General features: G+C 52.3%; 4 protein-coding genes across 4 annotated transcripts; 3 read left to right on the top strand and 1 right to left on the bottom strand.

Annotated features, from left to right (window-relative positions):
- Nucleotides 1-706: 706 nt before the first annotated feature.
- BCR38DRAFT_432272 (ZIP zinc transporter-domain-containing protein) lies at nt 707-2,652 on the top strand. The gene is made up of 4 exons (XM_040860172.1): nt 707-962; nt 1,029-1,636; nt 1,698-1,786; nt 1,836-2,652. The coding sequence occupies exons 1-4, from the start codon at nt 810-812 to the stop codon at nt 2,228-2,230; spliced, it is 1,245 nt and encodes a 414-aa protein (XP_040716421.1). The 5' UTR covers nt 707-809; the 3' UTR covers nt 2,231-2,652.
- A 1,985-nt stretch (nt 2,653-4,637) lies between these two features.
- Nucleotides 4,638-6,137, top strand: BCR38DRAFT_342382 (arrestin; the record flags this gene model as incomplete). The annotated part of the gene is made up of 1 exon (XM_040855942.1): nt 4,638-6,137. The coding sequence occupies one exon, from the start codon at nt 4,638-4,640 to the stop codon at nt 6,135-6,137; it is 1,500 nt and encodes a 499-aa protein (XP_040716420.1).
- A 1,844-nt stretch (nt 6,138-7,981) lies between these two features.
- BCR38DRAFT_341874 (1, 4-alpha-D-glucan glucohydrolase) lies at nt 7,982-10,038 on the top strand (the record flags this gene model as incomplete). The annotated part of the gene is made up of 4 exons (XM_040855903.1): nt 7,982-8,207; nt 8,255-8,631; nt 8,697-9,139; nt 9,204-10,038. 4 exons carry the CDS (start codon nt 7,982-7,984, stop codon nt 10,036-10,038), a joined length of 1,881 nt encoding a protein of 626 aa, XP_040716419.1.
- A 318-nt stretch (nt 10,039-10,356) lies between these two features.
- Nucleotides 10,357-13,010, bottom strand: BCR38DRAFT_432264 (uncharacterized protein). Its single transcript, XM_040860171.1, has one exon. It carries the CDS (start codon nt 12,640-12,642, stop codon nt 10,645-10,647), a length of 1,998 nt encoding a protein of 665 aa, XP_040716418.1. The 5' UTR covers nt 12,643-13,010; the 3' UTR covers nt 10,357-10,644.
- Nucleotides 13,011-13,128: the final 118 nt, after the last annotated feature.

Genomic DNA, 13,128 nt, shown 5'->3' with positions numbered 1-13,128 from the left:
GCAATGCTCGAAGTTAATTCTGTGAACTAATAGCCCAGTTGGCGCATATTTCTCTTCTTCCACGATACATTTGGACGGCTTATCGAACTCTATTATACTAACCGTCCCAGGTTGGCCCGTGTTTGCGTCTTCCTCCACGGACCTATACCTTGGTGGATATAAATCGGATGGATGCATCTTCTCAAAACGATATGCCGACGTGTCGACAAAGCAAAGACATGTTTGGGTTCTTGTAGCCAACAAAGAGGATGTAGGAGCACCCGGCTCCGTTACCAATAAAAAGGCATAGTACTAATTTGGCCAATCATCATATTAGCTTAGCATTCTCGGTAGTGCCTCCCTTGTAGAAACAAAGAGCACGAACACCAAGCCGGCTAAGGTCTTGGGGCTACACCCTGACGTTCATTCCCAGGCGATGGACGCGGACGGTATGCTGTGCTGGTAAAATCTGCGAGCTTTGCGATTGCAATTAGCCCTATCCGAGCATGAAACCATTAGGTTAGGAAGGCCTGCGAAGATCCACGTAGTTGTTAAAGACTTTTGTGGGACTTGCTATGGAGGAAGATCTGATAAGATTGATAAAACTTACGCGGGGCCCCCTGCTCACTTGACATCGCTCATTCGGTACCAAGTACACGAACGTAATTAAGCTCATCCGAGCTCGGCTCAGATAGCTAGCTATCGTCCCAGCTCTGTAAGCCGACCCGCTCCCGCTTGGCACGCCATAAAATAGCTGCCGCCATGAAAATCAGAGCCGGTTTCTCCGTGTTCCCATCTCGTACCGAGATCTGGACTGGTAAGACGAGAAAATGAATGCAATTATGGCCGTTTCCGGGCTCAATCGGTGGCTGCTTTTATTACTCTTAATTGGCGTCGTCTCTGCTTCCGTCGCAAGCAACCCAAAAAATGCTACTGGGCCAATTGGTGGCATCACCCTTGCAGACTTAGAGGAAAGAATACAGGTAGGTTATCGAATCGCACAAAGTGTCCATGCAAACTCGAGCTGACTCGTTCCTGCCTCCACTTAGCTATGCCCGGTGGTAGTCGACCTCAACACTGAGAAACTGGCAGCTTCCTCGGACGAATCGACCCTCATATCCCGCATCTTCTCAGTGCTCTTTCCAGGCAGCCCTGCCGTGAACGCCCTCCTCGCAACGCTATACATATCCGGACCGCCCAATTTCTTATTGGCATTATGTCCGCCCAACATCGACCCAGCGTCACTGTCCGTCATGGTAGCGTTCGCGGTCGGTGGTTTGATGGGTGATACTTTGTTCCATCTACTCCCGGAGATCTTCCTGGGCGAGGATAGCCCCCAACATGTCCGGTTTGTGCTTGTGGAGCCGAACCGAAACCTGCTACTTGGTGTCGCAATATTGGTTGGGTTTATGACTTTCGTTGCCATGGACAAAGGACTACGCATCGCGCTGGGTGGCGAGGGGCATGACCACAGCCACGGAAACCACACCCATAGCGGACACGAGTTAACTAGTAAAGCCTCTTCCACCGCAGTGGACGTATCGAACAACGAAGTCAAGTCGCGCAAGAAGGGCAAGGAGGGCCAGAAAATAGTCGAGATCAAGGCTGAGAAGGACATCAACCCATCCGTCAAACTAGGGGGCTATCTCAACATGATGTGAGTTGCATCTTCTGAGTGTGCTTCTCTTGGTCATTAGAATGCTAACAATACCGGCCAGTGCTGATTTCACCCACAATATCACGGACGGCTTAGCCATGTCCGCCTCGTTCTATGCGTCGCCTACAATTGGGGCCACAACAGCTCTTGGTCAGTATCATCTCAAGCAGCTCGCGGAGGCTATACTGACATATGTTAGCTGTTGGCCTGCATGAGATCCCTCACGAAGTTGGCGACTTCGCCCTTCTGATCCAGTCTGGATTTTCGAAAAGAGCGGCAATTGGCGCACAATTCGTTACAGCCTCTGGTGCGCTCTTGGGGACATTGATTGGAATCGCAGTTCAGGAATTCGGCGGTAATTCTGAAGGCAACTCCATGGGCATGAAGGATGGTCTATATGGCACGAGCTTGACGTGGGGCGACATGCTGTTGCCATTTACCGCCGGGACGTTCCTCTACGTGGGGACCGTTGGGGTGATACCCGAGCTGCTCGAAACTGGACCGAACAAGAAGGCGGAAGCTCAAAAGACACTGGCGCAGTTCGTTGCCGTTGCGCTTGGGGCAGGTATCATGCTCTATATCTCGTGGAGTTGAGTATAAGCGGGGACCATTCGACCCACAGCAAGGCTTGGCAATGGCCAGGCTGTCGTCAGCGGCAGGATGACTCAACTCAGCTATGCTTCTGGCATGGAGGAGAAGCAGGTTGTGATGCCGAGGACAGGGCGGTCGCGGCTCTCAAGTACATGGTGATGGTGATGATCGTCATCGCTTGATGAGTCTCTCAGATCCTTTTATTGGGGGAGCGGGGGGAGGACGGACCTTATAAGAGTGACTGGTCAACCAGACAAGCTGTAGTAGTTGCGATGTTGTCCGGCTTGCGTATCAGGGGTGAACATATAGATCATAGATTAAGGTAACCGTTGAGGACAAATCTCAATGTGGTTGTAGCATGAACCCTCATACCCCCGGCTGCCTTGTGTAACTTGGAATTTGTGACCTCTATTTGCCAGTTTTTCTTACCGTACAGCCAATCGGTATGGATGCCCGTATCTCGTGGTCTCGCATAGGTGGGTAGCGCTGGGAGAGTTGCCCCGTATTACTCCAGCTTACCATTATTCACCAGCGGATATCGGGACTAGATTCAAGTTCCGAACTAAAATAGTCGTGTCGTCCCAAAGGCGCGCGCAGCAGCAGCACTAGCAGCACTCCCGGATCGTGTCAAGTCAGCTTTTAGGGCGGATTTTGCCGATCGGCAAGGAGTCATCAGTGTGGCCCGCCAAGGCGTCAGTTCTCTCTACTGTGAAGACCTAAGTTCCTGCGTCTGTCTCCTTCCCCGCGTTTTAATGATCTTGTAACTTTGCAGTAATGTTTAAATTCAGATTCAAAGCCAGAAGCTCAAGATTTTGTGCTAAAAGATCGAGACCGGTCCCTTGGAGAACGCCAAGGACTCTGCAGATGGTGTCGTTCGACGGTACGCTTACCCGGTTCACGAGACTGGCATTCAAGCACGAGATGCCACCTCGATATGGCCTCACCAAGTAACTTGAAATATGATCATATCAGGCGCTTCAAAAATAACACTAATAAAAAGTGGAACGAGAAACAGACCGCCCGACTCTCGCGCACTTGGTGACTCGTAAAAGATGCTAGAACACGACTCACCGTAAATCTCCGGTGCGATATAGCGGCTTCTATATCCCGAAGCCGGACATGAATCTGGCCCCGGGGCTTGAAGGCTGACGACGCGGGCATTCTTGGTGACACAGTTGAGTTGACATGCATGTAAACTGTGCAAAAGGAGCTACTCCGTCTGTGGTTGCACCCTATAGTTTAGTAAGCACAGTGCACCGCGGAGTCTTGCCTATTCGTATCATGCCTCTGGCAATAATCATGCATTCCTGTGACGGCATTTCTCATCCGCCATATCATCCCCCGAGGAATTGTTATGTATGCCTTTTGGTGCCGGCCAACAACCATAAACCGCAACTGACAACATGGCTTTGAACCAACGGCCTGAAATCTGCGAATTGGAATAATTGACATCGGATGGTTACAGTTGAGGCTGAAGCCGACTCATGACGAACCTCCTTAGAAGACAAGCTCGCCGCCGGGTTTGGCAGGTGAATACCAAGATGGAAGAAGGTGTATCGAGGACTTCGTGAGATATTGCTTGACCCGGTGTTTTGCGGGTGGGAGTATTAGCGAATTATACAGTTCCCGCCAGAGCTATGACAAGATGCACTGTGCGAAGGGCGAGCGCATGTAATTGATAATGGACAATGTAGCTCCGCTGACGCTAGAGAGGGCCCTGAAGCGCAACCAATAATCCCCCATCCGAAAAACGGCGCTGCACTAGGAGCACTTCGCAAGGATTGCACCACATACATACAAGCATGAGATGGGCGAGAAGGGTGCACGACATGGGGCCATCCATCCACACCCGATAAAATATAAAGTTGCAAGCCGTCTTACCGTCACTGTGGACTATGATATTGCACCATCCACCACGACGCTAGCACGTCAAAGGTTGAGAGTAGAAGGGCGCATGCGTCTTGAGGAGGGTCAGAGGGTCAGCCACTACATTCATGCATGGCTCTCCAATAGACAAGGGAAAACTCCTCCTCGAGATGACTCAGTGAAGGATATACCCATGAGACCGGCCCGGTCAGTGGCTGTCATGGTGAGCATCCTTTATCTTCATGGTTTCTATATGAGCCGAATCCCCCAGTCCGGATGCGATTCAACTGGAACGTCGTATCTGAGCATATAGCAACAACACGCAAACTCCAGGAAAGCCTACCAATCCACCCAACCCCAACGCATCTTGGCATCAAACTGGCTAGGATCGACAAGCAACAGCACCCGCGGAGTTGAGCGAACACTTGATTCCTGAACGGGCAAACTCATAAGGCACCGACCCCGCAGATTTATGTAGAGTGGCATCGTCATCTTACAACAAATCAACCCCAAACCGTCCATCTTCACCCGCAAGACAGCAAAAATGTCCGTCTTCACGGACGGCAGCAACCACAGCTCTCTGGGTGGCTTCAACCGCAGGTTGTCAACTGGACCGAAGCCGAGCCTGAGCATCCACGTCGACAACCACTATCAAGCCAAAGTCTACACGACGTCGTCGTCCGTCTCTGGCCGCATCAAAATCAACACATCGAGGGATGTTCGATTCGACCATGTCGAGATCCTCTTTTTGGGCGTCAGCAAAACCGTCGTGGAAACCAGCTTTTCGCCACATGCAATCAACCACACATTCCTGAGGCTTTCCATGCCACTCTCACAACTGGAGGATTCCTTCCCCGTGCCTCGAGTGTTCGAAGCAGGCCGCACTTACACCGCCCCATTCCACTTTGTCGTTCCTCAACATCTCACCATGAGCGCTTGCAGGCATGGCCTTGAGTCAGGTCCCGTCCACCAGGACCATCTGTGTCTCCCACCAACCATGGGTCGCTGGGAAGGAAAAGACGATTTATCGCCAGAAATGTCACATGTCGAGTACAACATTAAAGCGCGGGTGTATCGGGACGAAGAAGTGAGTGGGAAGCGGATCAAGGTCATGGAGGCGGCGCAGGAGATCAATGTGCTCCCTGCGTTTTCAGAACGAGCACCCTTGAACGTCACCAAGAATGACAAACTCTACAGTATGAGCAAGAGCAAGATGTTGAGGAAGTCGCTCTTGACTTCAAAACTGGGAGTTATGACGCTATCGGCGACCCAACCCCGCGCAGTCATGATGAAGACAGACGGCCGCTCCGCCTCGAGCACAGATGCCATGCTGGACCTGAAGTTCGAGCCTGCATCGAGCAATTCGGTGCCGCCCAAGGTCACGGGAATCTCGGCCAAGATCACCACGGTCACATACTTCAGCTCAGCTGGCATCAAGGTCGCGCCCAACCTTGGAGACTGGAACCGGTCATTCGACAGTAATGGGCCCGGCTCCTATTCCAACACGATGTCCATCTCCTCAGCTGAAGCTACCAATAACAAAGTCACATGGCAGCAGAAACTCTCCCCGCAGGCAAGACGGGACTCGGGCTACGCAACCGACGAGAACTCCGACAACTCAAGGAGCAGCAGCGACGGAGGGGATCGTCGGAGAGGCAGCAAGGCATCGAACAAATACAAGAGCGCACCCTTTTACTACGCCGCCAACCTGCAAGTCCCCATCAAATTGCCCACGAGCAAGAAGATGTTCATCCCATCCTTCCACTCGTGCATCACGTCGCGGGCCTACGCCCTGCAGGTGACGGTCTCGCTATCCGCCGGGGGAATGAGCTCGAGTCTGTCTGTTTCAGTACCACTGCAAGTCGGCGTTGATACCACCGAGGCCGACGTCGATAGCACGGGTCTGCCGACCTTCGAGGCCGCCGTGGGTTTGGTGGACGTGGATGAGCCTTTGGGACCGCGGTCGATGTTCCCGCCGAGGATGGAATTTGAAAGGCATCAACTTCCGGGGTATTCGGATGGGTTGGTGGCTGTAAGGTCATAGCTCTGAGATGGGCGTTGGCCGGTATTGGGCTGCATAGGGGGCGGGTGGAGGGTTGCAGGTCTGCATTCTTTCGGGCCAACATTACGCAACTGCCTTCAATCCCTTTCTTCTCAACCAAACTTGCTATCGGTGAGATTTGGTAAGTGGGTACTGCAGAATCATATCCCAGGCACAGGCACGATGGTGTTAATAGAGTTCGGCATGTTCATATAGTCATACGCATTCCCATACGAATGGGGTAGTTTCACATAATCTTATCTACCATCAATGTTCCTCCTGCCGATAAAGACACTCTCAGTTAGTCGCCATTGTCCGAGTTCAACTTATTCATGAGACAAATGCCCTCTGGTCTTCGAGCCGAAGGCCGATCAAGTCGCGAGCCTGGGAGGAATACGGACCTGGCTCGGCGACAGGACCTCGAGATGTGGAATGGGGTTCGAGGTAGAGAATACACATAATCCCCGGGACGTTGCAGAAGAACATGGCAGAGTCAGACGACGTAGGGAAGATAGTGTGAATCGCACGGGTACATACGCAGGAACTCAACATCTTCGGACATGATATACTGTATGTTTCTACGAGGATGGGTTGCTGAGGTTGGATGACCGAGAACACCAGCTTGCAGTCATACTCCAAATATACCTATTTTGACTGCGTAGATACCGAAGCACTTTAGCCGAATTAGGTGGGTCGAAAACCTTGTTTAGATGATGATCATTACAATTGAGGTCAGCTGCGTCTATCGGCTTGTTCTACAAGACGTGAAATGAGCCAAGCCACCATGCGATAGCGCATATAAAGCTCGAGTCGGAAGTCGCAGTCGGAGTTCTCTGTAGACTTGGTATGACGTATGTTGGTGTAATTACTTTTGGTGGTGGCTGTGTGGTCTGTCTGTCTTGGAGATGAAGCAGTTGCGTAGAGACAACCTTAAATACTGGCTCTCAATCACAGCTATATGATCGCCTAGGAAGGTTTGAGGCGATGGACCCTTGGAATAGTTCCCGTATTGTGTATTGGCAGTAAGCAAACCCGCTCTTCCGATGAACTCTAATGCCTCCTTTTCAGGAACGCGGATATTTTGAGTCACAACGCCTAGACAATTAGTGCACAGTTGACCAGGGGCAGAAAACGTTGGCCAGGGTTAGGAATTTTGTGGCGCAGCTAGTTCATTGCTTTTATCAAATCTTTATCTTTTAAGCCTCTTCTAACACATACACGTTGTATATGCATATCAGACATTTTAGCTCTATATATGTGCTCCTATATCGCTATATATACATGTTAGACACTTCGGCCCTATATATATGCTCCTATATCGCTGTATATGCGTTGTATTTACTCCGTATGAGTTTTGCTCTTATACTATAGCCGATGCCTAATATAGTTAAGCTATCCTTGGCAAAGGTTGGTCAGGGTTAGAAATACTTTCAAACCTCATGAACCTTGCTGCGCCACAAATTTCTACCCCTGGCCAACTGTAACCTGCTAGACAATGACTTGAGTTGTATCAACAGTTGGAGCAATAAGAATATATCAGGCTACCCCACAGGGGAACCGAGACCGAAAACACCCCTCTCCCTGTTGCGGAGCTCTTGTCCCCAGCATCGGTCCGCTTTGCAAGGGGATACTGAGTCCTGATTGGTCCCGGCTGGAAATAGCTACTATAACTATGTGCTGGGCACGGGAAGTTGCTACGAGTGCGAACGGGAAAGGCTCGTCGGTAACAAGTGGAGCATTGCAATGAACCCCGACGAACGCGCGATGTGTACAAAAGACGGTTCATGCCTCGAAATTCTGGACGTCCTGTTCAGTTGTTATCGGCAAGATACGTATTGCACCTCAGCATGACTAGATTCCTGAATATCGCCGCTGGCATTGTGGCTCTGGCTGCTCTTGGGTCCGCCAGCCCGCGACAACGCGCCGAGCCAGCCGGTCTCGATGCTTTCATATCCGAGGAACGAGGCATTGCCCTGCAAGGGGCGCTGAACAACATTGGACCTAATGGCTCATTGGTGCCTGGAACGAGCGCCGGCTTTGTTGTCGCGAGTCCATCAAAAGCCAACCCAGACTGTAAGCCAACCACGTGATTGTCGTAGGCACCATCTAACACTTCTCAGACTTCTATACTTGGACTCGGGACTCGGCCTTGACGATGAAGACGATTGTGGACGAGTTCCTCTTTGGCGACACAAGCCTGCAAACGTACATTGAGGACTACATCCACGCTCAAGCCGTTCTGCAGACTGTCACCAATCCCTCTGGAACGCTGCTCCCCTCCGGCACTGGACTCGGCGAACCGAAATACTACGTCGACGGAACCAGATTTAACGCCGCCTGGGGCAGGCCGCAGCGCGATGGCCCAGCACTTCGAGCCATCACCTTGATGACGTACAGCAACTGGCTTATTTCCAACGGCCAAGAAGAGAAGGCGCGAGATGTCGTGTGGCCTGTTATCGCTAATGACCTCTCATACACCGGCCAGTATTGGAATGCGGTAAGGGCTCCCCAAAATTACCAGGCGCATTGCGTGTACAAGGACTGACGCTGTTTTTCTTCCAGACTGGTTTCGATCTATGGGAGGAAGTCTCGGGCTCCAGCTTCTTCACCACCCAGAGCCAGTACCGTGCGCTATTCGAGGGCGGCGAGCTTGCAGAAACCCTCGGCGTTGAATGTACCGGCTGTGACGAAGCGCCTCAAGTCTTGTGTTTCCTCCAGTCCTATTGGAATGGCGAGTACATTACAGCCAACATCAATGACCAAAGCGGAAGATCGGGTCGCGACGCCAACACCATCCTTGGGCCAATATCGGTGTTCGATGTTAATGCCCAATGCGACAGTCTCACCGTCCAGCCGTGCAATCCCCGCGGACTGGCCAACTTCAAGGTCTTGATCGACGCTTTCCGCAATGCTTCGCTGTACCCCATCAATGAGGGCATCCCGCAAAGCTCGGGCGTGGCCGTCGGGAGATATCCCGAAGACGTCTATTACGGCGGCAATCCCTGGTGAGTAACATGGTTTCACCGTCTACTTGAGTACTTTGGGGCCGCACGCTAACCTGGTGCTCAGGTATCTGATTACGCTGGGTGCCGCAGAGTATCTCTACGATGCCGTTGCACAGTGGAAGACACAAGCATCTCTTACCGTTGACAAAACATCCCTGCCTTTCTTCAAGGATATATACGCGGCCGCTCGCGTCAAAACGTACAAGCCAACCGGGAACGGCACAGAATTCTCAGACATCCTCGCAAAAGTCACCGCGTACGCAGACTCCTTCGTCGCCGTGGCCCAGACTTACACCCCCTCCAACGGCTCTCTCTCAGAGCAATTCAATAAGACCGCCCCTGGCAATCCCCTGTCGGCGCACGACTTGACTTGGTCCTACGCGTCCTTCGTGACCATGGCCGAACGCCGCGCCGGCCAATATCCCCCAAGTTGGGAGCCATCGGTTCCGGCCGAGGTACCTGCCCAGTGCGCCGCTTCTTTAACCAAAGGCACGTACAGCCCCGCCCTCGCGGCGGGTGCACCCAACGTCACGACCACCTGCATGTCCAAAGTGCTGTTCGCTGTGAATGCCTCTACCTACTACGGCGAGAACGTCTACCTCGTGGGTAACACGACCGACCTCGGGTCTTGGAATATCCGCAACTCGCATCCCCTACAATCGTCAAACTACACTGAGGAGAACCCCCTCTGGTTTCTTCAGGTGGACTTGACGGCTGGGGAGACGGTGAGCTATGGATATGCTAAACATGAAGACTGCAATCAGCCTTACATCTATGAAACGACGAACCGGACGCTCGTTGTGCCGGCTTGTGTCGAAGGCGCGGATGATGTCGTCGTGGCGAGAACGAGTGATGAATGGGAGGGACCGGATGGGTCGAGTGGTGGGTGCGCGAGTTGAACGTGAAAGGGAGAGACCAAATGACCGAGATGTACTATATGGATAAGGTTTTCATTCATGGTTGTGACTATTCTACAGTAATCATTCATCCCACCACCATATGAACCCATGTCACGTACACATATGTAGCAACAGTCAAATGAACGGGAAGCCAGCCCCACGTGCGAGAATAAGCAGTGTGCTTCAGTGCGTTTGACTTTGCTTTTAGTGCACCTCTGGGTGAAGTATCACATCTGACTCTGGATGGCGACGCAGACAAATCAACCTGCGCGTGGAGCGGGACAATACGGAAGAACCAACACTACTGTATACTTTGGTCGACTGCTCTCTGGATTCATGCAGATTAAGTTTGCGGGTGGTTGATAATCGAAGGCCCTACTTGAGTATGTAGCAATACATGCGGTACATCTACATCCTATCCTTCCTTTGCAATCCGGTGGTATGGCTTGATCTAGCAGGCAATCTCTTAAAACAGCTTAACAAGTGCTCCTCTCTCCTTGCTCCAGCGTCTAATCGTCAATATCATCAATGCATACTCTACCAGTCATGAATGCCATGCCGCCATGAATGTCCCCAACAGCCCCCTGTACGCCCAAATTGATAACCTCAAACCAATTCCCAACAACCGTAGCTTTCCCAGCTCATGCCATAATTGCCCGAGTTCTTCGCACGGATGAACTCTTCCTTGCGCAGCCCTCTCACATCCTTTGAATTAAGCGACGTCAGCCCGTACAACCAGATAGTCTGCCCCGGCGCGCCCAGATCTCGAGCCCTGATGTCGACCCAGAACCAGTACCCGTCGGTATCCAGAGGCACCAGATCATCTTTCCGACCGTCCACACCGTGGATCTTCATCATGAGTAAGTAATTTGGCCCTTTTCCGTGCTTGACCGGATCCCAGTGCTCGCAAAGCTTTGAGCACTGAAACCGGATGACTTCATTGCTGTGAACCGGAATATGTTTTTGCACGGGACTAAAGGTCCACTCGGAAAGGCCTTCCCTCAGGCCGTGCCACTGCGCTCGTTCGCCAGCTGGGACGCCCGCATAGTACTCCTCCCACGTCAATGTTCTCCCGTCATCGCGGAAGAGGTATTTGCTGTCTGTAGGGAAGTGCTTAAGCCCGAACAAATCGTTTTTGAGGTAGAACATTTCGGGACTGAATTTGCGGTTGTATCTATTGCCGTCCGCGAGATGACCGGCTCCCCAGCATGGGTCTATTAGTTTCCACTCACCGTTGTCGATGCGGACGGCATTCCAAGCGTGACCTGCTTTTTGAGGCGGAGGCCGTTCACCCGGAGCTACAGGTTTGTGACCGAATCCCTTACCGTGGCCACTGATGAGAACGCATTGCAGTCCTGCTCGCTGCGCTATATCTCGATACGTTTCAGCATACCCCTGACAGACTGCCTTGCCGTGAAAAATGGTTTCTTCGACCGTGCGGCGCTGCTTGGCACATTTCCCGAAGAATTCATCCACGTTGTAATCGATGTTGTGGTGGCACCAGGTAAATATTGCCCGAGCCTTATCCGTTGCTGACGGGAAAGGACCGCAGAGAACATTGGCAAGAAAACCTACGGGATCGGCCCGAGGCAGGGAGTGGGCTGGATACTGAGCTGCCACAACGTCCGGTTGTGTGAAATCCCGGCATATCAAGCACGACGTCGCTGCGTTTGTTGTACTACGAGTGACCAGTGCATCTATTTGGGAAGCCGAGGGTCGCGAGCTCACAGGAACCGGGGGCGGCGCATTCGGTGGCCGGTTCGATGATACAATTGGCGGTACAGAAGGAGTCGATCTAGAGAAATCGCTCGCAGGTGGTGGTGGAAGCCGCCGTCGCGGCGCTTCATTATCTTGATGCGGCATAGCTGGGGACTTGGGTTGTCTGGAAGGCAATCTAGGTGGTAATCCAGGTCTGGGCGCATCCTCGACTTGACACACCACCGGGCCGGATTTGATCGACTTCAATGGTGTGTTGATAGTGGCAGTTGCTTCTCTTTCTGCTGCCTCCTTTGCTGCTTGCGCCTCGCGTTCTCTCCGAGTGGGCGGTAGAGGTGGAAGCTTTGCTTGGTCGAGCGCGGGAGGGAGTTTTCGAGTAGGCTGGGTTTCAGTTGAGGTGGTGCTGGTGCGAGAAGAGACAGGATTCAACGACAAGCTGGACATGGTAGACATGTGCGACATATCCGAGGCATTGGAGCCTCTTCTCGTGCCAAGAGTTTGCGTAGACGGTCTTCGAGGCGGAAGAGTAGGAGAAGACTCGAGTTGCAAAGAGTTTGTGTTTGTCCGGCCGGGTAAGGGCGGAGGCGCTCGTCGGCCTGGAATCGAGAGGCTCTCGACAGCGGAATCTGCAGTCGGTGTGCGTCGAGGCAGAGTAGGCGCCGGTTCTCTCTTCTGCGGTCGAGCGGGCATCGTCGGACTCCGCTCTGGAGCGATTCGATTCCCATTTTCGTTCCCATTTCTATTCCCGTCTGGTGCTTCTAACTTTGTTTGACCAGAAGGTGGTGGTGGCGGGGCGCGTTTCCCAGTGCTGCTGAAGTTCTTCTGCTGATTAAGCGCTGCTATCCTTTCGGAAAGAGAGCCAAATTGGCGCTCTTCCACCTCGGCCATGGTGAATTGGTGCAATGCGTCAATCGATCGGCTGTCTTCTGGTGTACTCGAGAAGGATTGTGAGAGGGCCAGGGTTGAGGGAACAGGGGGGTTAAAGATGAGAAGGCCAAATTAACACATTATAAGCAAACGAACTACGAAATGCATTGCGGAGAAACGAGGTACCGTGATGATGATGATGTCGTGCGACAGAAAGACTCATCCACCGGCCTACCGAACCAAAGCAGCCAACATTGCGATGCCCTAGCAGGCTTCGACGACTTTTGAGTGTCATGGCCATGGGAAGTGCGGCACAGCCTTGCGAGTGGGGAATTGGCGATCCTTCGCAAAATCAAGTACGTAGTACAGTACTTAACACTAGAATGGACCCCAGCTCTGGAGGATGCTAAGAAAAGAACAAGAACAGGCTTCGTCCAATTGGACAGAAGCTCGTTTCAATTTGAATCAGGTACAGTACGAACGCCTTGATGCGAACTGGCAGGGGAC

The sequence above is a fragment of the Pseudomassariella vexata genome (genome assembly GCF_002105095.1).
Source record: "Pseudomassariella vexata strain CBS 129021 chromosome Unknown BCR38scaffold_6, whole genome shotgun sequence".
NCBI classification, from domain to species: Eukaryota; Fungi; Ascomycota; class Sordariomycetes; order Amphisphaeriales; family Pseudomassariaceae; genus Pseudomassariella; species Pseudomassariella vexata.
The sequence above is the reverse complement of the archived record's forward strand: the minus strand, read 5'-3'. Positions and strand labels throughout refer to the sequence as shown.

Coding starts and splice junctions, on each gene's coding strand:
- BCR38DRAFT_432272 (XM_040860172.1), top strand. CDS start 810: ATGAATGCAATTATGGCCGTTTCCGGGCTCAATCGGTGGCTGCTTTTA. Junction 1,637..1,697: donor GGGGGCTATCTCAACATGAT/GTGAGTTGCATC, acceptor AATACCGGCCAG/TGCTGATTTCACCCACAATA. Junction 1,787..1,835: donor TGGGGCCACAACAGCTCTTG/GTCAGTATCATC, acceptor GACATATGTTAG/CTGTTGGCCTGCATGAGATC.
- BCR38DRAFT_432264 (XM_040860171.1), bottom strand. CDS start 12,642: ATGGCCGAGGTGGAAGAGCGCCAATTTGGCTCTCTTTCCGAAAGGATA.